Source organism: Ostrinia nubilalis, chromosome 27 (genome assembly GCF_963855985.1).
Source record: "Ostrinia nubilalis chromosome 27, ilOstNubi1.1, whole genome shotgun sequence".
Taxonomy (NCBI): domain Eukaryota; kingdom Metazoa; phylum Arthropoda; class Insecta; order Lepidoptera; family Crambidae; genus Ostrinia; species Ostrinia nubilalis.
The window spans coordinates 7993886-8018249 of NC_087114.1; the positions used below are offsets into that span (position 1 = coordinate 7993886).

The 24364-nt window shown below is 37.4% G+C and overlaps 1 protein-coding gene across 8 annotated transcripts in view; it reads right to left on the reverse strand.

Moving 5' to 3' along the window:
- LOC135084932 (androgen-dependent TFPI-regulating protein-like) overlaps positions 1–24364 on the reverse strand; it is a 64669-nt gene that overhangs the window by 6930 nt on the left and 33375 nt on the right. Inside the window, exon 1 of one of the 8 annotated variants that reach the window (XM_063979687.1) lies at positions 13290–13628. The exons of 6 other annotated variants lie outside the window; for them this stretch is intronic. In XM_063979687.1, the coding sequence (XP_063835757.1) occupies positions 13290–13508 (219 nt within the window). In that variant the 5' untranslated portion in view covers positions 13509–13628. Of the gene's footprint in view, positions 1–10433; positions 10792–13289; positions 13629–24364 lie in introns of those variants that run through there. One more of the 8 variants, XM_063979680.1, reaches the window with a different exon arrangement.

A 24364-nucleotide genomic window follows, 5' to 3' on the forward strand; every position in this document is an offset into this window, starting at 1 on the left:
AACACAAAGTCTTCCAAATGTTTGGTCACGAGTTCAGCAGTAGCTCGTCTCAATGGAAACAACAAACAATATTTGGAAAAGCAACAAGTAACAACAAATAAGTAGCTGTGTTGTTTCCTGGAAGGTGGTAAGGGTCCAACCAAATCAATCGAGATCGATTGAAATGGTCGGCAGCACTCCTTGGGTCTGCCCATTTTACCAAGTGTGCCTTGTGTAGATAATTTATATGCATGACAGATATCGCAATTGGAGATGAAACTCGCAACATTGCTATGCATTTTAGGCCAATAATATTTAAGACATAATCTTTTGAAAGTTTTAAATATACCAAAGTGCCCGCATGTGGGTTCAGAGTGATTAAGTTTTATAGTTTCGTCTCGATCTTCTTTTGGTATTACTTCCTTCCAGTCAAATTCTGCAGTAAGTGAGTTCTTGTTACGCATGTATCTATAAAGTTTACCGTTTTCCAAGCGATAGTTAGGGTAACTGGTAGGTGAAACTTTGCAGCCATTATAAATATTTAAGTACCATGAATCTTGACTTGCAGGCGAATCCTGTGAAGTGGATACCAAGGCGACCGGAACTGATCTTGACAAAAGGTCTGGGACAAGATGTTCTTTGCCCTTGCGATGCTTAATAACAAAGTCGAAAGAAGACAGACGCACTCCCCATCTTGCCAAACGACCGGTCGGGTTGGAGATGGACAGAAACCATTTAAGGGCCGAGTGGTCTGTAAAAACTGTGAAAGTTCTTCCATTCTCCAAATAACAACGCCAGTGTTCGAGAGCTGTTAGGACAGCGAGTGCCTCTCTCTCAGTCACACTGTAATTTCGTTCAGGGCCAGTAAGAGATTTGCTCATATACGCAACCGGGTGTTCAACCCCGTCTATTGTTTGAGAAAGCATGGCTCCTACACCGAAGTTGCTTGCGTCGGTGTGAACCTCGAATGGATGATTAAAATTAGGACATGCTAGGATAGGGGCTTGTACCAAGAGTGATTTAAGTTTAAGAAATGCTTTATCTGCTTCATCAGACCATTCAAACGGTGGAGAAGTCTTTTTGGTTGAGGTTAACTTATTTAAGGGACCAGCAATAGAACTAAAGTTTGGTATAAATCGTCTATACCAGGAAGCCGTACCTAGAAAACGCTTCACGTCTTTTTTATTTTTGGGGATAGGGTAATTGAGGATAGCCTCAATCTTTTCAGGATCGGTTCGTAAGCCTTTGTCGTCGACCACATAACCAAGGTAACGTAAATGATTGCGGAAGAACTGACACTTACTCAAATTTATTGTTAGGTTTGCATTACTAAGTTTTTGCAGAACACGCGATAGAAGAGATAAGTGTTCCTCAAATGTTCTACTTATAATTATGACGTCATCTACGAAAACAAATACGTTAGATTCAAATTCAGGTCCAAACAAGGAGTCCACAAGGCGTTGCTGAGTAGCTGGGGCATTAGTCAAGCCAAAAGCAGTGACTTTAAACTGAAAGGTTCCTCTTCCTGGTACATAAAAGGCTGTCTTTTCCCGATGCTCCTTTTTTATAGGTATTTGCCAGAAACTTTTTGATAAATCAATACTGGACAAATACCTAGCATCTTTCAGATTGTCGAGAATCTCTGAGACATAAGGAAGGCAGTAGGCATCCTTCTTTGTAACTGAATTCAGTTTCCTACTGTCCAAACAAAAACGGGGCTTGCCGTCCTTTTTAGTAACTACTAATACCGGAGATAACCAAGGACTTTCACAGGGCTCAATGACGTCAAGGGAAAGCATTTCGTCTACTTGTTCAATTACAATCCTTTGCTTTTCAGGTGACATGCGGTAATACCTTTGTCGTATTGGCTCCGCATCACCTGTATCAATACTATGTGTAATTAAACTTGTCCGACCCAAACCTCGTTCCTCGAAAGAAATCTTTTTAAAATCGCTTACCAACTTGTCAGCAACCCTTCTTTCTTCTATATCAAGATTATCATAAGAGTGTAAAAGAAGTTTAGGTTCGCCTGATATTTCATGCAAAGTAGGATCGCTATTGTTAAAATAACTTATATTTTTTAGGTGATCAGGAAAAATTTTGAATTGTTTCCAAAAGTCAATACCGAGGATCAATGCCGAGTCGATTTCAGGGATAACGTGGGTCTTAATTATATTATATTGTCCATCGAATATGATTGGCAAAAGAATGTAGCCACGGGAAGTTAGTACTTGGCCACCAGCTGCGGTGACTGATAAAATATTGTCAGTATGTAAAGTAAAATTATAATTTACTAGCTTCTTGTGAGAGTCATTTCCAAGGATGCTTATAACAGAACCTGAGTCAAGGAGACCGTAAATATCGAGGTCCTTGATATTGTTAATATTTACTTTTATGTATGGTCTAGGGTCTTTACTTGGCTTATTATTATTAAAAATTGGAGCAGTTTTGTATGTAGAAAAGAAGCTGCGTATAAAGATAAGCCAATTTTGCCACTCCAAGCTAGTGGTAAGAGTTGCTTCTTTACTGATCCAATTTCTTTTTAGTTTTTTGAACCAGTTTCTGCAATATTGGGGTTGCAAGTGGGGCATTCTGGTGTTCGAACGTCCTTCTTTCCACACTTGAAACAGAAAATGGCACGTTCAGCCTTGCAGTCCTTCATATCATGGGTGTCGACTCGGCAGCGATGACAATAAGGTTTAGGCTTACCTAAGATACATACTTCATCATTTGATGTTGTATTAGGTTCAGCTATTGAATAAGATTTTGGATTTGGGTTAAAAAAAGTTTTAGAATTTGAGTAATTACTAGTGTTAGTTCTATTCGATTGTTTATAATTGTTAGTGAAATTTGAGTTTTTGTTAATATTTTTATTTGGTGATTGGTAAGCATATTCAGGAGCTAAAGTTCTAGAGTTTACGGCCGGTGGTTCTTTAAAATTATCGGCGCGAATTTTAAATTTTTCAAAGTTACGACATAAATCCCGTAGATCACTAATTGAGTTAATATCAGTGCAATTTGCTAAGGCCATTGAATAGCATGGGCGAATATTGTGGAGAATAATGTCCAATTTTTCGGTTTCTGTCAAGGAAGTTGACAATCTTGAAAACATTCCTTTCATAATAGACAGGTAAACAACGATATTCTCCGATTCGCCCTGTGTACGATTACGTATCTCTGTTATCATTCGATAATCGTAATCTGCAACATCAAAATCTTCTTTTAATAGCACAAGCAATTCCTCCCAAGTTTTTATCGAGTCCCTGATGCCACGATACCAGTGGATAGCATCGCCGGTGAATAAATCAATAGCACAGGACATCATTTTGTCATTAGAAAGACATTTAGAGATGCGAAGCTCTTCTATTCTATCAATGAAAGATCTAACGCAAGATTTGCCGTCATATTTAATTTTCGAAATATCATTAGATATTCCGCGATCGCATGTAACATTGATGCTAAGATTGCCGACCTCAGGTGAAATTTTTGGGTGGTCTATATCATCGGTTTTTTCTTTGGAATTACCAACAGATGAAATGTCTTTAAATTGTGCGTAATAGTTATCGAAGCATTTCATAGCCGCTTCTAGAGACCTCAAGTTTTCAGAAGATGTAGGTTGTTCGACCCTACGCAACCGGTGATATAAATGATTAAGGAGTGAAAGAGTTCGGTCAGCAAGGGCTGGGTCAGCTGCAGAGCGGAGTAGTTCCAAATTTTGCTTAATTTTGCCTAAAGTTTCATTAACGCCTTTGATATCATCTAACGTATCAAGACACGAGTCGGCAATGTCTTCGGATGCATAAATTTGTGTCAGCTTACAGACCTGCCGTCTTAGGTCAAGAACTTTACTTGCAGGTTCTTCACCTCTGATTGTCACTTCATATTGAAGTTCTGATTTTTGTAAATGTAAAAATTTCACTGGATAGGACATTTTTAGTAAAAGTATCGAGGAAGTTGTGCACAAAGTAAATAAAATTAAAATTACAATCAAGGAACCAAACAATAGGCCAAAAGCTTGAGTCCGTTCTGTCACAATAATCAGCTCTTGTTCGAGAACGAAATAAAGTCTTAAATACTGGCTAAAATGGTCTCAAATAAGAGCTACGCCAAAAACATGCACATTACCAACACCAGAGAAACGAGAGAATAAAAAAATCAAGAATGATAAAAGTAACACGGTGAAGAACTAAGACCATCTAGATTTTGAGGTGGGCGCCATTTGTCACGTTTTAATTAATTAGGGGATAAATAAAACTGACAAAATATGAGGAAAATAAACTAAGAATTTATTTAAGCTATCTCAGGGTAGGGTCTGGTCTTAGATCCGCAGCCGTGACACTTTACACACTCCTTACTCCCCTCGGGCTTCCAGTCCCAGTTAAGGTTGTGCTTCCGAGTGCGCCTCCAGGTCTTCGCCATCCAAGAACCCGCAGGGTGATCCCAATACGGGAAAATATTTGTTTCACTTCACTTATTATTTATTTTGAAGTGCAAGTATTTTACAAATACAAAATAATGATTTCTATCAGTATCAATCAAGTAAGTAAACTGACACGAAAATATTGTGCGGCGCGCAGAGCGTACGCACATTAGGCCGTATCAAAAGGTTGAGAGCTAATGGTCGCCGTTCGCGTTCTATTGAATCTTCGGCTCGCGCCTAGACATGGCCGCCCGGCGCTCGCGCTTGGACCGGTTACCCGCGCGCAGAAAATATTAATCACTACATAGAAACCGAACTGCGTTGTCAGTTTGTTTATTTAGTTAGTGTTAAGTTTTTATTCATTTTTATTTATATTTATAGGTAGTTTTAAGTTTTTATTTATGAAGCATTTGTATTTAATAATAGTAGGTTAAGATTCATTATAATAATTGTGTAGTATAATATGTAAATAATAAATAAGTTAAGTTTATGTGGATTGTATACGTTACAGTACCATTCGGAGGCAAGTTTTGTGAATGTTAAATAATTTATCATGTTTAAGATTGATTTTATTATTTAAATTCTCTATTTATTAGAAATAGTAGTTTTCAGTTAAAACATTATTTATTTATACGACGTTCGATAACATAAACAGAAAACATAGGCTTATTATATATTATAGCTGCGCATTATTTCATAGATAGTAGTCGACCTAATTTTAGTTTAATTACAAATCTAGACTAGAAACTTCTGATATGGCGACAATTTACGAAGATTAGTTACCATTTTGCATTGAGATTATTTACCTACTTACTTTATCTATGTATTTATAAGAGCGAAAGGTCACTGACTGACTGAGTCATTCACTCATCACGAAATCTCAGAAACTACAAGTGCTAGGAGTCTTTTTGCATGGGGGTTCCTTTTAGAACGTAGGTGCTCGTAAGACGGGATTTTGCAAAATTCAACCCCTAAGGGGGTAAAACGGGATCCACGCGTACGAAGCCGCGGGCGGCCGCTAGTTTGTTATAATAATATTAACGTTCGACAGTTCTCGTATTTCTCATTCCCAATAGATGTTTTAATTTTGAAGCAAACGTATTATTTTAAGGATTGGATTAGTCAAGTGTGCTGCCGATTCGAGGGTCGGTAGTTCGACCACCGTCGCGTCGTCCGCGCTGAACTATTATGATGACCGCCAATAAAAACCCAAGCACGGGACTATTCCCACCTCTTGTTCCCACCGCTGCAACTCCTGTGTAGCCAGGATCTACAGCTTGACCGCCAATAAAAACCCAACCAGTGAAGTCAAGTTTATCCGGGGAAAGATAACTGTCATTGGACCCGCAACGAAATTAATCAGAAGAACATAGGAGGAGTTCGAAGTTGTATAAAGAGTTTTATCTCAAAACAAAGAGGATCTTTAGAATAAGGTTGCTTCGTTCCAAGATAAAAAAGTATTAATTAACTAATTACCAGATCACGCTGTAGGTAAGCGGGTTTATCAATGATATATTCTTCGGAATGTCGGATCCTTGTCCGAGAGGTTATCTCTAGTTGACACATCACACCACTATACTGATTAGTGGCCGATTCAATTAATTAACTTAATTAAACTGGATTCCAGCGATTATAAGACAAGCACCTTATTTAAGATCCTTTTTCGGGGCATTAAACTTTTAAGTAAATACCCTATGGCTTTCACAAATAGTTGAAGTAGGTAGGTACATCGACATAACTACTGTTTCAGACGCAGAGGTCCCGGGTTCGATTCCCAGTGGGGGCTTTTTCTGTTTGGTTTGGTTGGTGGTAGGGCTTGTTCTAAGTCCGCCTGGCTAGCTACCACCATCTTACCTAAGTCTGTCGCCATAACAACAATGTTAACAGCATTGTTGTGTTCCGGCAGTTAGAGATAAGATAGCCAGTTCCTCCGTGGTTGAGGATTCCGGGTGAAGCTCGCTTCCACCTTCGGGCTGATCGTCACTTACCATCAGGTGAGATACAGGCCAAGAGCTTCCTCGTTGTGGATAAAAAAAACTACATACATAAACTAAGAGCTAGTGAACGTTAGACCTACTATACGTCATTTTATAAAAGCTGAAAGTTTGTCCTAATATACCTACTTAAGAATGTTGAAGTTTGGGTCATCGTGGCTTTGGCAGTTACCCTCAAAAGATTGTCTGTCAAGGAGTTGGAACTTTTAAAACTGTCTGGCTGATGAGGAAGCAACTTCTAATCATTGCCCAAATACTAAACATAAAAATCAGCTTTTATGGTACAACGTAAGTAGAATTACAGTCCAATGAATACACAGCAAAGGCCACCGTTAGGCTCGCATTATAAAACACTAGCTTTCCGCCCGCGGCGCGGCTTCGCACGCGTGGAATTTTGTCTGTCACAGAAAAACTTTATCGCGCGTGTCCCTGTTTCAAAAACCGGGATAAAAACTATCCTATGTCCTTTTCCGGAACTCAAACTATCTCTATGCCAAATTTTATCAAAATCTGTTCTGTGGTTTAAGCGTGAAAGAGAGACAGACAGACAGACAGAGTTACTTTCGCATTTATAATATTAGTATAGATACAATGATAGCAGGACCGTTCATTGTGGAAAACCTTGGGGGAGGCCTTTGTCCAGCAGTGGACGTCATTTGGCTGAAACGAACGAACGAACGAACAATGATAGTAAATACATGATGTAATAAATTCGTATTGCAGCCCGGTAACAAAAACTACCACTTATCAGTAGCGTTCATTGATAAATTAATTAAAAACATGCAAACAATGTACGTTTATTTAATGGATATTAAGGCAGGTATTTGACCGCAGTCGCATCTGTTGTTATGTAAGATATGGCAAGATGCAGTCTAGGGATTATCTGCTTCAGAAAAACACATAAAATATCTACTTATATTATAAACATAATGTAAGTAAGTACATAATACACTAGCTTCGCCCACGTCAAATTTAGTCTGTTATAGAAAAACTTCATCACGCTCGTCCCTGTTTCAAAAATCGGGATAAAAACTATCCTATGCCCTTTATTGGGACTCAAACTAACTCTATATCAAATTTCATCAAAATCAGTTCAGTGGTAACAGACAGACCAAGTTACTTTCCCATTTATAATATTAGTATAGATTTGTAGGGAAGAATCATTCCACTTCCAACCCACCACACACAGTGACCCAGCGTGGGACGTCCACAAGGTGGACCGACGACATCGTAAAGGTAGCAGGAAGGCGCTGGACGCAGGCCGCTACCAACTGGGCAACAAAAAGCATTGGGGGAGGCCTACGTTCAGCAGTGGACGTCCTATGGCTGAGATGATGATGATGATGATGTGACCCTTACAGAATTTGAACCCCAGACCTCTAAACAACACACGTGGTCACTATTCTTGCCCCATTAAAGGTTTATCAGTAGGTCACTGGCCGTACAAAGTGCACAAAACAAATTATCATCACGTGCCGATAGCTAGAGATGCAAAGCTTTATATCGATAAAAAATATCTTATTTTATTTTCGATATTTTTGTGGAAATAAAATTAAATAATTAGTTTTAAAAGAAAACACACTATCACTAAAGTAAAACTGTATGTATTTACAAAAAAAAAAGTATTCTATGTTTATATCCGTTGTCTAGTACCCTGGCTTTGCTTAGTTTGGGACTAGAGGCGCAATGTAAAATATTTTAAAAAATCTGCTAATATAAAACAAAAAAAAACAATAAAACTGAAAATGAAGTGTAAAATGCGCTTGTAATTATGAAACTACATTAGTTGCAGACTATAATTTTCCAAATTTCAATACCGTAAGTCTCATACTTTTTGAAATATCTTGATGTTTTTTTTTTTTAATGTGATAGGAGGCAAACGAGCAGACGGATCACCTGATGGTAAGCAATTGCCGTCGCCCATGTACACCCGCAACATCAGTGAAGTCACAAGTGCGCTGCCAACCTTTTAAATCCCATTCCCCCCAATTGGGCCTCCGGTATCCTCACTCACTCGGCGAAACACAGCGCAAGCGCTGCTTCACGCCGGTTTTCTGTGAGGCCGTGGTATCATTCCGGTCGAGCCGGCCCATTCATGCCGAAGCGTGGCTCTCCCACGGCTAAAGCAAAGTAAAGTGAAGCAATCAATTTTATAGGTTAAAATACCCCGTATTGAGAGGCGACTTTGGTTTCCAAGGGCCCGTAGGTAAAGGGTTAATATTGCGACTGCGAAATTATACGGAAGTATTAGAAGCTGTGTGAAAATCCATGACAATCAAATTCCCATCAATTATTCGTCATCTAGGTAAATACGAAAGACATCATAATGGATCAAGGAGAGTACTGTAGCATCATAGCTGCGTAGTTGTAAGTTATAGTACCTATTTAAATGAATTTAGATAGTGTAAAAGGTGAAGTTTTAAGAATTGATTCTTGGCTCCGATATCATCGATATTAATAAATATCGATATGTCATTACAATAACCCTAGTTGTGCTATCAGTGTCCGCGTGGGCACGGAAACAGCGACGCGGATATCGATCGGGAATGCTTTGGGATCTTTTTATAGAAAAAAACCCATTTCCACCATGCCCATAGGAATTTTACTATGTTTCATGCAAGCCTATGTCACACAAAATCGGTTCAGTTGTTCAAAAGATTGTTTTTATCCACAACGAGGAAGCTCTTGGCCTGTATCTCGCCTGATGGTAAGTGACGATCAGGCCGAAGGTGGAAGCGAGCTTCACCCGGAATCCTCAACCACGGAAGAACTGGCTATCTTACCTCTAACTGCCGGAACACAACAATGCTGTTAACATTGTTGTTATGGCAACAGACTTAGGTAAGATGGTGGTAACCAACCAAACCGAACAGAAAAATCTGCCCCCACTGGAAATCGAACCCGGGACCTCTGCGTCTGAAGTAGGTGGTCTTACCACTAGACCACAGAGGCGGTTCTTCCAACAATCTTTATTTCTCTATAATGTTATAGTTCGAGAAACTGTCTTGATTTCATTGATAGAGGTAGTAAGTGAACTTCAGACGTAGCCTAAGGCCCAGTTTCCCTTATGGCGGAGAGTAGAAATATGCTGAAAATAGTGACTGAGTTCCTAGCGCTGCTTCTTCTCAGCACTGGCCCATTTATTGTTCCTAAGCAGTAGTAGGGTTAATACTGAGACGTGTAAAAAGTGCTTTTTAAAAGCCTATTTACAAAAATAAATGAGTTTTATGCGTTTTTGAATAACCAATTATCAGATTATTTTTTCCAAAAATGAATGAAATCTGATTGGTTGTATAAAACATATCATCATTCATCAGTTAACTACCTATTACGGAATTCTAGTTATCATGTGGGTTTTTGTTATCAATGGAATTCAAACTAATCACAACAATAATAATAAACAAGGATCCGGAAATATTATCTAATAGATAAGTTTAACTGAACCCTAAAAAAGTAAATACTTTACGAAACACACGGATTCGATTGTCTATTCTTATCAAATTAGGTCAAATTAGTGACTGTACACAATGTGTATAATTAATTGGTCTTTAATTTATTATAATGAGTGAATTAAAATGCAGTGGTGACTAAATGATCTGATGATGATAATGATGATCTTATGCTTTGTTTTGGTTATTCATCTTATGATTGGAATCAGTAATTGTTATTTAATTAGCTAAGCGATCAAACGCGTTGTCAATAATTAAAAAAATGATACTAAAATGCATCTATCTATACAATAAAGAACGTACAGTTTTTCGACGAATTCAAAATAATTCCTGGACCTAACTCAGACTTTAAATTAGGTATATTTGAAACAAAAAAAATAACAATCAAAATGAAAACCTCCTCCTTTTTTGAATTTCGTTAATAATAGTAAAGCCACTCTAAAAGCCCCATCTTAATAGCAGTTCTTTGGCAACTCGCACCGCGGTCCGAATCACTCATGGTGCGAATGACTAAAGGGCCCTCGATTTTACACGATTTTCAATTATTTATTTTTATAAATAATACAAATTACAAATGTAGCAATTACTCACGAAATTCCAACCAGTCAAATACGCCGTTCGATAGGTGTAAAGTTTATTTATTTCTTCGTTGGGGTTTCCCACTAAATCCAATCCCACGGCGTATAATCCCACGTAAAAATGGTGGAGAATCCCAAACATGTGAATAACTGTTCTCCAGTATAGTCTGGCATCACTTCGATCAAACAACTTTTCGTTTTCAGTGATCAAAAAACACATAACGTTGTAAAATATGTTCGTATCTTTCCAGAGGACATCCATTTTGGAATAATTACACTATCACTATTAATTTTTAAATTATTATTATTAATTTAGAATTATATTATTATTAATTAATATTAAACTTATAGCTAATAGACGCCTGTTATAGTTAAGGACGACTGATGATAACTTTTTAATTGGCGGTAGACGTATTTAAATATTGAGTGGTCAGTTTAGTTCCTTGATTACCCTAAAAATGTTTTAGATTAACGTTGATTGTAGGTTGTTGTACTGTATTATGTTTTGGCGTAATTATGCCTAATAGTGGGACATAATTATTATTGACTACTTGTAGTATAATCTTTAAATAACTCAAAGGTGACTGTCATCAACGCACAGCCCAAACACCTAAACAATCCGGGCTGAAATTTGGCATGCAGGTAGATGTTATGACGTAGGCATCCGCTAAGAAAGGATTTTTACAAAAATCCACCCCTAAGGGGGTAAAACGGGATCCACGCGTACGAAGTCGCGGGCAGCCGCTAGTATAATGTAATTTTCTACGTAACTCTAACGACACAAATTGGAATTTAGTACAACAAACAAAAATAAATACATAAAGAGAAATAAGGAATATCAAATTCACATTAAAAGATAAGACAAAATACATTTCAGGTTGGGATAATGGGCTATAAAATACCTTGTAAAAATTAAATTAGTAAATCGCAGATTTGAATGACTAAAGTCATCATAATAAGTTAGACTTCTATAATTTGTACTTTAAACTATATTCTTAATTCTTATGCAATCAAATATTTTCTCTTAATAATATTGGTGTTGTTCACTACTGTTTCTCTTTTATGTGTTAAACTTTAGCATGTATCAATTGTTAGTAGCAATCATTTGTAGTTACGGAAGAGTGGCTCCTTCTGACACAGGTGCAAATGCACTTAAAAAATGAGTCAACCTTTGTTTTTAGTTATAAGAAACTGGTACTGAAATAAAGTTATTTATTATTTTATTATACAACTGAACGATTTTACCCGACAAACAGGGACTATTTTCCCGACAAAAACCAGCAACACAGCTGTCATATCAATGTCAACGATACTCATAGGGGTCAACAGTTCAGCACAATTATAAAGCAGACAGACTGCCAGACAAATTATATTATAATTCTATTATTATTCTTTAATATTTATACATTAAGGCTGAGTTGCACCACCTAACTTTGACCGTAACTGTAACGATAACCGGTGTTTTTTTGTATGGAATTTGACAGATTTTTGAAGTTTGTCAAAATTAAATTAAGATGGTGTAACCCAGCATAAGAGAAGACAAAAATTTATCTTTAGCTTAAAATTTAGTTAAATGATAGATGTCAATGACATAACCATGTGCTTGCACATCAAAAAACATTTGTCTCTCGCGTGATTCGAATCCGCGACCACCTACGACTAGTGAACAACCTAAAGGAGATAAGAATAAGATATTATTATCAGATCATGTACAAATTGTTTATCTTTTGTTACCAATTAAATTAGAACGGGATATGGTGAGTCGTGACCAGTGTACCTACCATGAGTTTACGTTAGTTGTGCTCGCTAGCGATTACGTCAAAAATCTCTATGAAGATTTTGTTTCCCGAAAGTAGCCGCTAGGGGCGCTGCACAATATGTCATACTAATTAATGTCATTTTTTTACGCAGTCGCTAGCGAGTACACCTAACGTAAACTCATGGTAAGCACACTAGTGGTTTAAATGAAACTTCTTAATAGGTGATCCCGGGTTCGATACCCGTATAGGACGTAGAAATCGAAACATCGCTTTTTGCTATTATTTCTACAGAATTGCAAGTCTTTAACGCGATGGTATTTTATTATTACTTGATCAAATGCGATAATCTAAAATACCAGCATGGTAATCCGATTGGTTTTCCTTCCGCGAGGCAAGAACATACAACATACCCATCTTATATAGATATATTATTATTTTTCCGTATCTATATCCTATGGCTGAAATGATGATGATGATTAACGGGAAGAAACCAGCCTTTGCCTCCTGTTAATGTTATTTTAGTAAAGTTTTATACCCGCACTTTTGCCTTTGTGGTTTTTGCTGTCTATATTGTGTTTCGTTTGTCATCTTTGCTTTATATTAAAACTAGCGTGGATTTTTGTCTGTCACAGAAAAACTTTATAGCGCGCGTCCCTGTTTCAAAAACCGGGATAAAAACTATCCTATGTCCTTTCCTGGGACTCAAACTATCTCTATGCCAAATTTCATCAAAATCGGTTCAGTGGTTTAGGCGTGAAAGCGAGACAGACAGAGTTACTTTCGCATTTATAATATTAGTATAGATTATTTAGAATTAACATTATTGTCATATCTTTAGTAACAAAATAAGAATTGTCCATATGTACAATTTCATAGTTCACTTTCTATAAGTTTTTTTTACCTCTGACTTTAATAATGTTCATACTATTTCTATACCATATTAAAATTGTTCACTTCAAATGTGAAACGTATCAAACTAGACAAACTTAATTGTTTATCTTATTAATAAGTACTATGTAGGCCGCTTCCAACAGATAGGAAGTCATAGGGTGAGGCTTATGTTTAGCTTATTATCCTATGGGAAATGATGATGAAGAAACAGTACTCACAAAATTCCAATTAGTCGCAAAAATAGCTCCATGGTTGCACGAATCCACTATATTCGATATATTGTTTCTCACAGCATGCACACACAACAAACTACCAGACGCAAACGTAAAAACATGGTGTATTATGAACACAATATGGGCTACAGTTCTCATAAACAATACACATTTCTGCCACTTAGTGTACGCGATCACTTTGCCTGATTCCAAATCGAATTCCATTTTTGAATAGTAGTCACAAATTGGAGCAGATAGTTGCGGGTTTGGAGAGAATAGTCACGAATTGGAATTGATAGTTTTTTAAAATCACATTTTAAATTCTTTCTGAATACAACTCGGCTCTGATCGTAACAACAAAATGATCGGACGCCGGTTATGTTTATGGTTTTATTTTCCTTAGATGAATCCTGTTTTGGTTACCTCATAAGGCTGGCGAGGATTTTGCGAATTTGAAATTCCCGAGTGATTTTGTACTTTCCTGCAATTTTGTATGGATTTTTGGGAAATTAGCGTTTTTGGCATTTTTAAGTCATTGACATTAGTTCCACATCAGTGGATATAATTTGTTAACCAATTAGCGAATTATTCTTGAATGGCGACCACGAGCCGGAAGACGTAGCGTGGGCAGGCCTCCCACCAGGTGGACCGACGATCTGATGAAGGTCACGGGAGGTGCCTGGATGCGAGCGACGCAGGACCGGTCTTTGTGGAAATCCTTGGGGGAGGCCTTTGTCCAGCAGTGGACGTCTTTGGAACGAACCAATTAGCTCGAAACTAAGTTAACCATAGGCGATTTTTTATATTTAAAATAGCACACACTAGTTACAACTATAGACAGCTTTTATCTTGATGTGAATTAGATAGAAAAATAACACTTCCACGACACAGTATAGATGCGTTTGTCTTCATGGAGATTAAATCCCAAAAACCATTAGGTTTTGTGGTAACTATATTCCTCTTCGAAAGTAATACATAGATGTAATGTTCTTTTTATGGCCGACACATAATCTATGTACTTCATCATAACCAAGATTCTAGAGAATTCCAAACACTAAAAAATGCATCAGGAAAACAACAAAGTTGTAAAAGTTGAAATCAAATTAAAAGATTACGGATAATAACGTCCAAATCTAGAAACAAAAATTAATTTAAGGAAAATTTTTCTTTGATATCAAATATTAATAGTTTATGACGCTTTGATTGGAACTAATAAAGTGACATGGCAATCGAATCTTGGTCATGATTTTGAACTAGTATGGGCTAGGGTTGACACTCTCCTGTTTGTGATTCATCAACATAAATGTAAACCTAAATTGTAAGGCCTAATGTGAATGCTAATGTGGTTATGCAATAAACGATTGAGTATTGAGTACATCATTTCAGCCACAGGACGTCCACTGCTGAACATAGGCCTCCCCCAATGATTTAGCTTTCCGTCCGCGGCTTCGCCCGCGTGGAATTTTGTCTGTCACAGAAAGACTGTATCGCGCGCGTCACTGTTTTAAAAACCGGGATAAAAACTATCCTATGTCCTTTCCCGAGACTCAAACTATCTCTCTGCCGAATTTCATCAAAATCGGTTCAGTGGTTTAGGCGTGAAAGCAAGACAGACAGTTACTTTCACATTTATAATATTAATATAGATTTCGAGCAAGAGCAAGGCCCACAAAGGTTATAGTAGAAAAAATTCTCTACCAAAATCATAATAATAAGACCAATAATATTATGATTAACACAAGCATCAATTTAGTCTAAATTATCCTCAATGGAGGCGTAAAAATGAAAAAAACGAGATATTATCTAGCTTACATTTTTTGTAAACAAACAAATGTCAATAAACGGTGCTTCAAATAATATAGTCATGCAGGCCATCTGGCTATAAGGAAAACTGAATCGAAAATGAACAGTGTGAATCAAATACATGACATGTAAACAAGCAGGCTCAGTGCAAGTACTGATGTTCATTATGATTTTTTGTTGTGAATCCAGATTTATAGGGCTAGGAAATCCTTAATATACAGTCCAAAAATTTTTGTTCTACGACAATAATTGACGAAGTTATGGCCAAATTACTAAAAAAGTTCAATGACCGCCCGGAACGAAGATTTGACTCGTTACTTACAGAAAAATGACCAAGTCTCTAATTCGCACAGTGTTTTATTTTGGCTTAGAAGCGGACATCCCTGTTTTATTAATTCAATCGTTAGATATTACTATTATGTATAAAATTGATGAAGGAACTAGTAGTTGTATTTGTTTCGTTTCGAAGAAATATTCGATTTTGTGATTTTATAAAAAAAAAACAGTTTTAGAAGCATATTTTCTAAAAAAATTACATTAAGTCAGAATTTTGTAAATAAATTTACCTATCACTATAACGTCTACCTTTATGCAAAAATAAATGGTTATTGCTGCAGTAATTTAGGAATTATTTAATAATTTATGATTTTCAGAAAACATTTTTTTCTCCGTTGTCCTAGAAAATTGGCAGCTATATTTACTTTATATTGATGCATGATATAATTATCTATAATACCTGAAAATATTATTTGCCTATCCCGTGGAAGTTCGAAGATATTTTAATTTCTATGAGTTTAGAAAATTTATATGTAAATAGGGTTGTCATCTAAATATTTTTTAGTTTTTTAAATGCCGTCCGTAACAATACGGTTTTAATGCCTTTGTTAGATAACTATTGAAATTCATTGCTTTTACCATTATTAATTTGTCGGGTCGAGTTTGATAATTATAGAGTTGGCCCTGTGGCGGCTTATTGGAAATCCTATCGTTTTCGAAACATCGATATATATGTTGCAGTCAAAACTCATAATCGATCAAAACCACTTTTGACTGCAAATTTCAGTTAATAGTGGTTTTGACCGATGGCCTTAGTCAATATTACTTTTGACAAATTTTTCTAGTCGTATCATCCAACTTCCACGGGATAGGCAAGTAATATTTTCAGGTATTATAGATAATTATATCATGCATCAATATAAAGTAAATATAGCTGCCAATTTTCTAGGACAACGGAGAAAAAAATGTTTTCTGAAAATCATAAATTATTAAATAATTCCTAAATTACTGCAGCAATAACCATTTATTTTTGCATAAAGGTAGACGTTACAGTGATAGGTAAATTTATTTACAAAATTCTGACTTAATGTAATTTTTTTAGAAAATATGTTTCTAAAACTGTTTTTTTTATAAAATCACAATATCGAATATTTCTTCGAAACTAAGCAAATACAACTACTAGTTCCTTCATCAATTTTATACATAATAGTAATATCTAACGATTGAATTAATAAAACAGGGATGTCCGCTTCTAAGGCAAAATAAAAGACTGTGATTCGTGACTATAAAATCTACACTAAAAAGGAAATAACGTTTGTATTGAATAAACTCCGAAACTACTGGGCCAATTTGAAAAATTCTTTCACCATTAGAATCCCATATTATTTCTGTTGAACATGTGGTGCAAAGTTCGCCGGGTCAGCTAGTTCCAAAAAAATAAATTCAATCAATGACATCATTTCCTATCCTTGAATTGGAATTCAAAAAACATAAATAAAATAAAGACTACCGATTGCTACTCTACTGTGTATATTATTATTTAATAAAACCTGCATTCTCTATCAAGGAAACAAAATTATTTTTCGTTTGATTAAATTCTTTGTGAGGATTTTCCGAACACTAGTTTATTAATGCAATTTTAATAAATACGAGTATTTTGCAGCTTCACGAACATTAAAATTTTGCATGCTGGGAAATACATCGACATGGCCCGTCCTGGCATTTTTTGGATCTTTTGGAAAGTCCTTACAATGTAAGATACTCTCTCTGAAGAATATGGGTACTATGTCTTGATGCACTTATACAGGGTGTTTCCTGTAAGGCGTCACTTCGAACTCCTCCTATGTTCTTCTGATTAATTTCGTTGCGAGTCCAATTTATTTATTTATATAATTCACTGTGGACTTACAGTTTTTTACCCAAGACGTCCATCAGCGGCAGAAGTACAAAATACACGATTTACATAAATAGGTGCTTAAGTACTATGCGACAGAAAATTGTATACCTCCAAAATATACTGAGCCATACTGTCAACAAACACGTCATATGTGGTTTTTTCGCGAGAAGCGCATTTAATGACGTCAGTGCTCTAATTGTAGGGCAGTTTTGTGCATTGCGGGTGCGCGTCACGGGCACATTGAATAGCCTAGGGCGTCTCCGCGGAGCCACCAGGCCTCTGTCAGTGTAGACACACAGCTTTGGGACCGATATACCTATCCTGCTAAGAGCAGCCGGACTATCAATTTTTCCTCGCATAATCAGGGTATAATGTTTCACGAGTAGAAGTTTCCTTCGCAGCTCCAATGTGTCCATGCCTACCATACCAGCTATGAAACGAGACGGATATAATAGGGGGTAGTAGCCGTACTGGCGCTTGTACATAAACCTAGAAAATTTCTTTTGAATTTTCTCAACCATGAGAACGTACTTCTTTTCGGGACTATCCCATACAATTGCTCCGAATTCTAATTGACTCCGCACGTAGGCATTGTAGAGGAGAACTGGGACTCTGTTATCATTAAATTGATACGCTATTCTCATCACAAAACCTAGTATTTTATGTGCACTACTGCAGATGGCTTTGATATGCTGACGGAACTCGAGCCTAGAATCAAGGTTTAGTCCAAGGTCTCTTATTTCAGTTACACGCTCTAGAGGACCACTTAACAAAGTGTATGCTGCCCAAATTGGTGTTTTAGATCTAGAGAATGTAACCACTTTACATTTTGAGGTGTTGAAGAGTAATTTGTTCTGAACACCCCATTCTGTTACGGCATCGATGTCCCTTTGAAGTGCTTTAGTGTCCTCTATACACTTTATTGGCATATACAATTTGAGATCGTCCGCGAACAGAGAGCAGCAAGCCGTGTTGACGACTTCCGGAAGATCATTTACCATGATCAGGAAGAGGGTAGGGCCGAGTGTGCTGCCCTGGCTCACTCCTGATCTAGTATAGTATGTGTTTGACCTATGACCCAGACTCTGAACATACTGTCCCCGATTCTTCAAGTAACTAGCTAAGAAGCCTAAAAGTTTAGGTGTAAATCCGATTGCTGAGCATTTTCGGAGAAGAATATCGTTATCCACGACGTCAAATGCTTCCGAAAGTCAAAATAAGCTGCATCAACTTGGTCTCCATTGTCCAATGCTAGAGATATGTCATCAACCAGATCGATGTGATTTGTTGTTGTCGATCGTGAACATCTAAATCCATGCTGTGCGTTATGTAGTAGTAGAGAAATCTTGTTATTGATTATACGTGTTATAATTGTCTCGAAAATTTTCCCCAAAACAGATAGAACCGCTATGGGCCTAAATGCCGCGATATCTACGCTAGTTTTGTCTTTGGGAACCGGAGTTACTCTACTAATTTTCCACTTTGTTGGGTATACTATAGAAAGACTTAGCGACAAATTGTAAATAAACAAAAGTGGCTCCTCTAGAACGCGAATACAGTCTTTTATCAAAAAAGCGGGTATACCGTCAGGTCCCGATGATGCTTGCGGCTTAAGTTGTTTTACGGCTTGACGGATTTCAGCTAACGTGATATGATCTATAACAACTCCAGCGTATTGGTGAGACTCAAATGTTTCACACTTTTTAGGATCAAGAACAGGAACATCACTCAGGAAAACTGAACCGAAATATTTAGCAAAGGCGTCAACTGCAGCTTGCCCTGTTACAGTTTCATTGTTAAATGTAAAATTATTTTTAGGGGCATGGCTTGACAATGACAGTTTAACTTTCCCCCGGGACAAATTTGGCCTTCACTGGTTGGGTTATTGGTGGTCAAGCTGTAGATCCTGGCTACACAGGAGTTGCAGCGGTGGGAACGAGAGGTGGGAATAGTCCGGTTTAAGGTGTCAAGCCGGTGCGATGTGATAGGTGAGGATCATACCTATCGATTGAACCCCCATGTATGTTCTACGATTTTCCGTAGTTTGGGAGTTATATTCAACCTAATTGATTGTATTGGGGGAGGCTTATTTCAGCAGTGGACGTCCTGTGGTTGAAATGATGAATGATGATGATTATTCAATCTTGTTAGAGTAATTTAAAAATATATATTGGGTACTTATTCAAGATGGATTATATAATTTTTGTTACTTTGTGTTGCTAACAGCGCTACCTAGTGTCAATCACGCGAAACTTGCGACTGTACCGCCAACTAGTGAGCGGTGATAGAAACAAGTGTTACAAGCAGCTCACAAAGTTGAAGATTCGATCTTGATCGATCGAACTATTTGCTGCCATCTAGTGTATTATTTGAGAATTAAATTTCACAACGCCATAAGCCATTGTAAGTATGTAGTACTGACACGTAGTTCCCAACTTCTATTATAGATGGCAGTGTTCACAAGTACTTCGTTCATTCGTTTCAACCAAATGACGTCCACTGCTGGACAAAGGCCTCCCCCAAGGACTTCCACAACGACCGGTCCTGCGCCGCCTGCTCCCGCGACTATTACCAGATCGTCGGTCCACCTAGTGGGGGGCCTGCCCACATAACGTCTTCCGGCCCGTGGTCGTCACTCGAGAACTTTTCTGCCCCAGCGGCCATCAGCTCTGCGAGCTATGTGCCCCGCATACTGCCACTTGATTTTACCAATTCTGCGGGCTATATCGGTCACTTTGGTTTTCCTGCGTGTCTCCTCCTTACGAGGTCGTCGATCCACCTTGAGGATCTTCGTACATAGCAATATTATCAGAAATCAATTATGTACTTGTGAAAGTAGTTTCCGTATGTAGGTAAGGGAGGTGTGACACAGATGGAGGTCCCTTAATGTCAATGTCAGTAGGCGTGTCATAGCATCAAGTCAGACCAGTCTTACAATAGTGTTACCCGGTCTTTAGGGAGAAGGCTTATTTTTATCGATAAATAGTACTGGCCTTCACTGGTTGGGTTTTTATTGGCGGTCAAGCTGTAGATCCTGGCTACACAGGAGTTGCAGCGGTGGGAACGAGAGGTGGGAATAGTCCTTTTTTATCTATGTGAAGCATTTTGTCCGCAGTTTTAGAAATGTGTTCAACGATCATTTCATTTTTGGAATAAGCTCTCTTAAGTTTTACATTAATGAGTTTTTAGTATTATAAATAAGTAGCCTATGTCGTTTTCCATGGTCTACTCATCTATAAACCATAATTCATAAAATTGGTTCAGTAACTTAATCAGCAGACAGACAGTGTTACTTTAATATCTATATTGATGTAGACAACATCGACAAATCGACTACCACCAACACTAGCCAGGACAAGTCTTAAGTGCATACTGGCAGAGTAAATACAAATGAGTAGGTCATCTTCATAGAAACGCACGGGCGCGGTTTGTATGTGAGCGCGCCAACACGAATGCGGCGCGCACGCACCATGATTCCATATTTTTGCTCGCGAGTGTATAATGGCTGTCCAAATAAATAAAATAAATTCATTTAAAACCGTTTTTCCTGAGTTACTTCAAGCAATATTTTGTGAATACTGACCAATCCTTTGCTTATGGAACCCACTGCATTCCTCTACAATATAAAATATTTCCTGCAACTTTTACTGCCTGACCCGGATGTAACAACCTGCACTTTTGGGCCCAAGCGAGGGTCAAGTTTAATGCGGTCCATTAGTTTAAGACGCAAGGTGAATATCAAGGTCATTTTTAATAACATCAATTTAAAAACTGGTATGGATCGATCTGTAAGCTCACTTGCAAAGTTTAAAGTTAATAAATAAACACATCCATTATTATCATCATCATTTCAGCCATAGGACGTCCCGTCCATTGCTGAACATGGACTCCGCCAATGATTTCCACATCGCCCGGTTGGTGGCGGCCTGCATTCACGTCCATACTGACCTTAACTTCGAATTCATCCTATGTTCTTCTGATTAATTTCGTTGCGGGTCCAATGACAGTTTAACTTTCCCCCGGGACAAACTTGACCTTCACTGGTTGGGTTGTTAGCGGTCAAGCTGTAGATCCTGGCTACACAGGAGTTGCAGCGGTGGGAACGAGAGGAATAGTCCCGTAACTCAATATTATAAAGTCGAAAGTAACTCTATTTGTTACCTTCTGAAGCTTAAACTATGAACCAATTTAGTTTGGCAGAGATAGTTTGGTCCCAGGAAAATACACAGGATCATTTTTATCCCAGCATTTAAAAGGGACTTGAAATCTTTTCTCTTCCGAACAAAATTCACGAGGTCGATGCCGTGGGAAGAATTTAGTTAATTATAAATAAGTGCTTGTTTTTGTACCATATTGGGACAATAATATCTGATGATGATGAGAATTTAAGTGTTGTATGAAGCTCAGTCTGTCTTTTCGCTTGTTAGCCTTTTTATTGCAGGAAAAAAGGTACAATTTATTTTGTATGTTTGTTTCCAATTTGGCTAAGACTTGAATTAACATTATTTCCTGACTTTACAGGACAAAAACCACATGAAAAAGACAAATAGTATATTTATTTAACATCTAGGTTTACCAGAGGCAAATGGAGGATTTGGCCAACACTCCCCACGCTGGTCCCTCTTCAGATGAGTCGGAAAGACCTGGAATTTAAGATGACAGCAGACATCAGCTCGGAGAGGGATCATTAAGCTGTCATCGCCTTTCGCGCGCTGTTAATCGCGAGGCGAGGCGTTTACGTTACGGTGCGGATAAGTGTGCGTTGAAATATGGAGTTTCATACAAAGAATACGGACCCGAGGCGGTTGATACGGTTAGGATCCCTTTCCGGGTTGATAAACGTGCTAAGGTCTTTAATCATCGTAATTTCAAACAAGTTATCTTCTTCAGTAATTAACTATTTATCCTTGTATAGTCATAAAACAATTGAATGACCCCTAATGCGTAAGGCTATAAATAGACTAATTATTGTTTTTGCGTTACCTTTGTTTACAATGTTTATACTTTTATGTTCGAGGGATTGGTACAGTCAGTCAAAAAGTTCGTGACACCCAAAGTGGCCAAAAAATTCGCAATTTCGCAACACGTCTTTGTTACAATAGGCTAGTTTCCTAAAAAAAACTTTTTAGTCCGTCAATTTTAATATAAAAAAATATTGGACACGTATATTTTTAATTGTCAATCAAACAAATAATTACAAAGTTATAGCGCGTTGAAGTCGCGCGACGTCACAAAGTGCTGCACTTTTACGCACTCACTGACGTCACGGGCCTTTTCTTTAGAACTTTGGCACGCTTTTTCTCTTTACATTTTCATTAGTTTTAAAAAGTGAAAAATACGTGTCGAGAAGTTTTTGATAAGCTAACTGACGGACTAATTAAAACTCTTGCTTTTTTACCCAGGAAACATCCCTATTGGAATAAGGATGTCTTGTCAACTTTTTGGCCATTTTGGATGTCACGTCGTACGCTTTAGAAACAATCACCATCTTGTTATTTCCACATATTCCCCTGACTAAGCATTACGTGAGTGTTAATTTCAAATCTGCAGTCGTTATTTATGTCACGTAGGTACAAAATAATTCACTGTTGCGCATCTGCACGATATTATAATGTGCGGTTACTGGTTATAGTTAGTTATGGAAAATTTGCAAGGCTGTAAGAAAAATAACTAAATATTTTTCCACTTAATAAATATTTTATTATTATTGTATGATGTATGATCACTGCCTTACGATTGGTATCTGATAACTAGCTGACCCGGCGAACTTCGTACCGCCTATGTTCATCAGAAATAATGTAGGATTCTAATGGTGAAAGAATTGTCCAGTAAGTTCAATAAAAACATACAAAAATAAAAATCTCCCTCAACGAGTATAGAAATTTATAGGATAGAATTAGACCCTACTATCCTACTTCCTAATATCCTACTAGTCCTACTAATATTATAAATGCGAAAGTTTGTGTGGATGTCTGGATGTCTGGATGTTTGTTACTCTTTCACGCAAAATCTACTAAAGGAATTTTGATGAAACTTTACAGAATTGTTGTTTATAACTCAGAATAACGTAGGCTATAATTTATGACGATCTGTGACAAAATAAATTTCAGGTGGGTGAAACCGCGGGCAAAAGTTAACATTTTTTTTTATTGACTCAACATTCTGCCCATGTGGATTCCTCTCAGTAGGTCCTCCTCCTCCTATAAAGCATGTGATAGATTAAATTTAGTACAGCGTCAAATAGTTCGTGACACCCAAAGTGGCCAAAAAGTTGACAACAGGACCTTATTCCAATAAAGAATGTTCACGAATTTTGTTTTTTAGCTTTCTGTATTCTCTGTTAAAAATAAAAAATACACGTGAAAGAATTATTTCGATACGTCAATTAGTTTCCAAGATATTGAATTTTAAAAGTGCGGGTGGCGGCCGGCCCGCCATTTTATGCGCGTGACGTCATATTACAGTGACTGGCTCATTTATTTGTATGGGTGGAATCTTGCAAGCTGAATTAAGACCCACTTCCAGGCAACCGATTAAGCTGAAATTTCGCAAACACATGTGATTTGGATGACCATGCAATATTATGATGACATGGAGCTGATCTGATGATGGAGCTGGAAGGTGGCCATAGGAACTCTATAATAAAACGACTTAAATCCATCGAGTTTGAGCTCGTTCGTTTTGTATTGATGAGTTCTTTAATTCTATATAGTAATCAGGGTCTAATGATGGAGCTGGAAGGTAATTCGCAATAAAACGACACAATCGCATCAAGTTTGGGTTTGGTTCAATTTTAATTTCTGTGATGGGTCTGGGTGTTAATATGTATAATAAGATTGTATTTACAAAAAAAAATGTATTTATGTATGTTTATATCCGTTTTCTAGTGAGCGGACACTGTGAATGTACGTCACGCGGGGTCACGTGACCGTCGGCGGGACTCAATATTTAAGCGAACTTTGAATGCCTATAAAATCATAACTACTGGGTATTTTTGAATGAAATAAAAACTAATGTATTTGTAAATGTAAAAGCCTACCTGTAACATAGGTTTCAAGTGATTTTGCATACCTAGTAACATTCTCAATTGTAACAAATACCTACG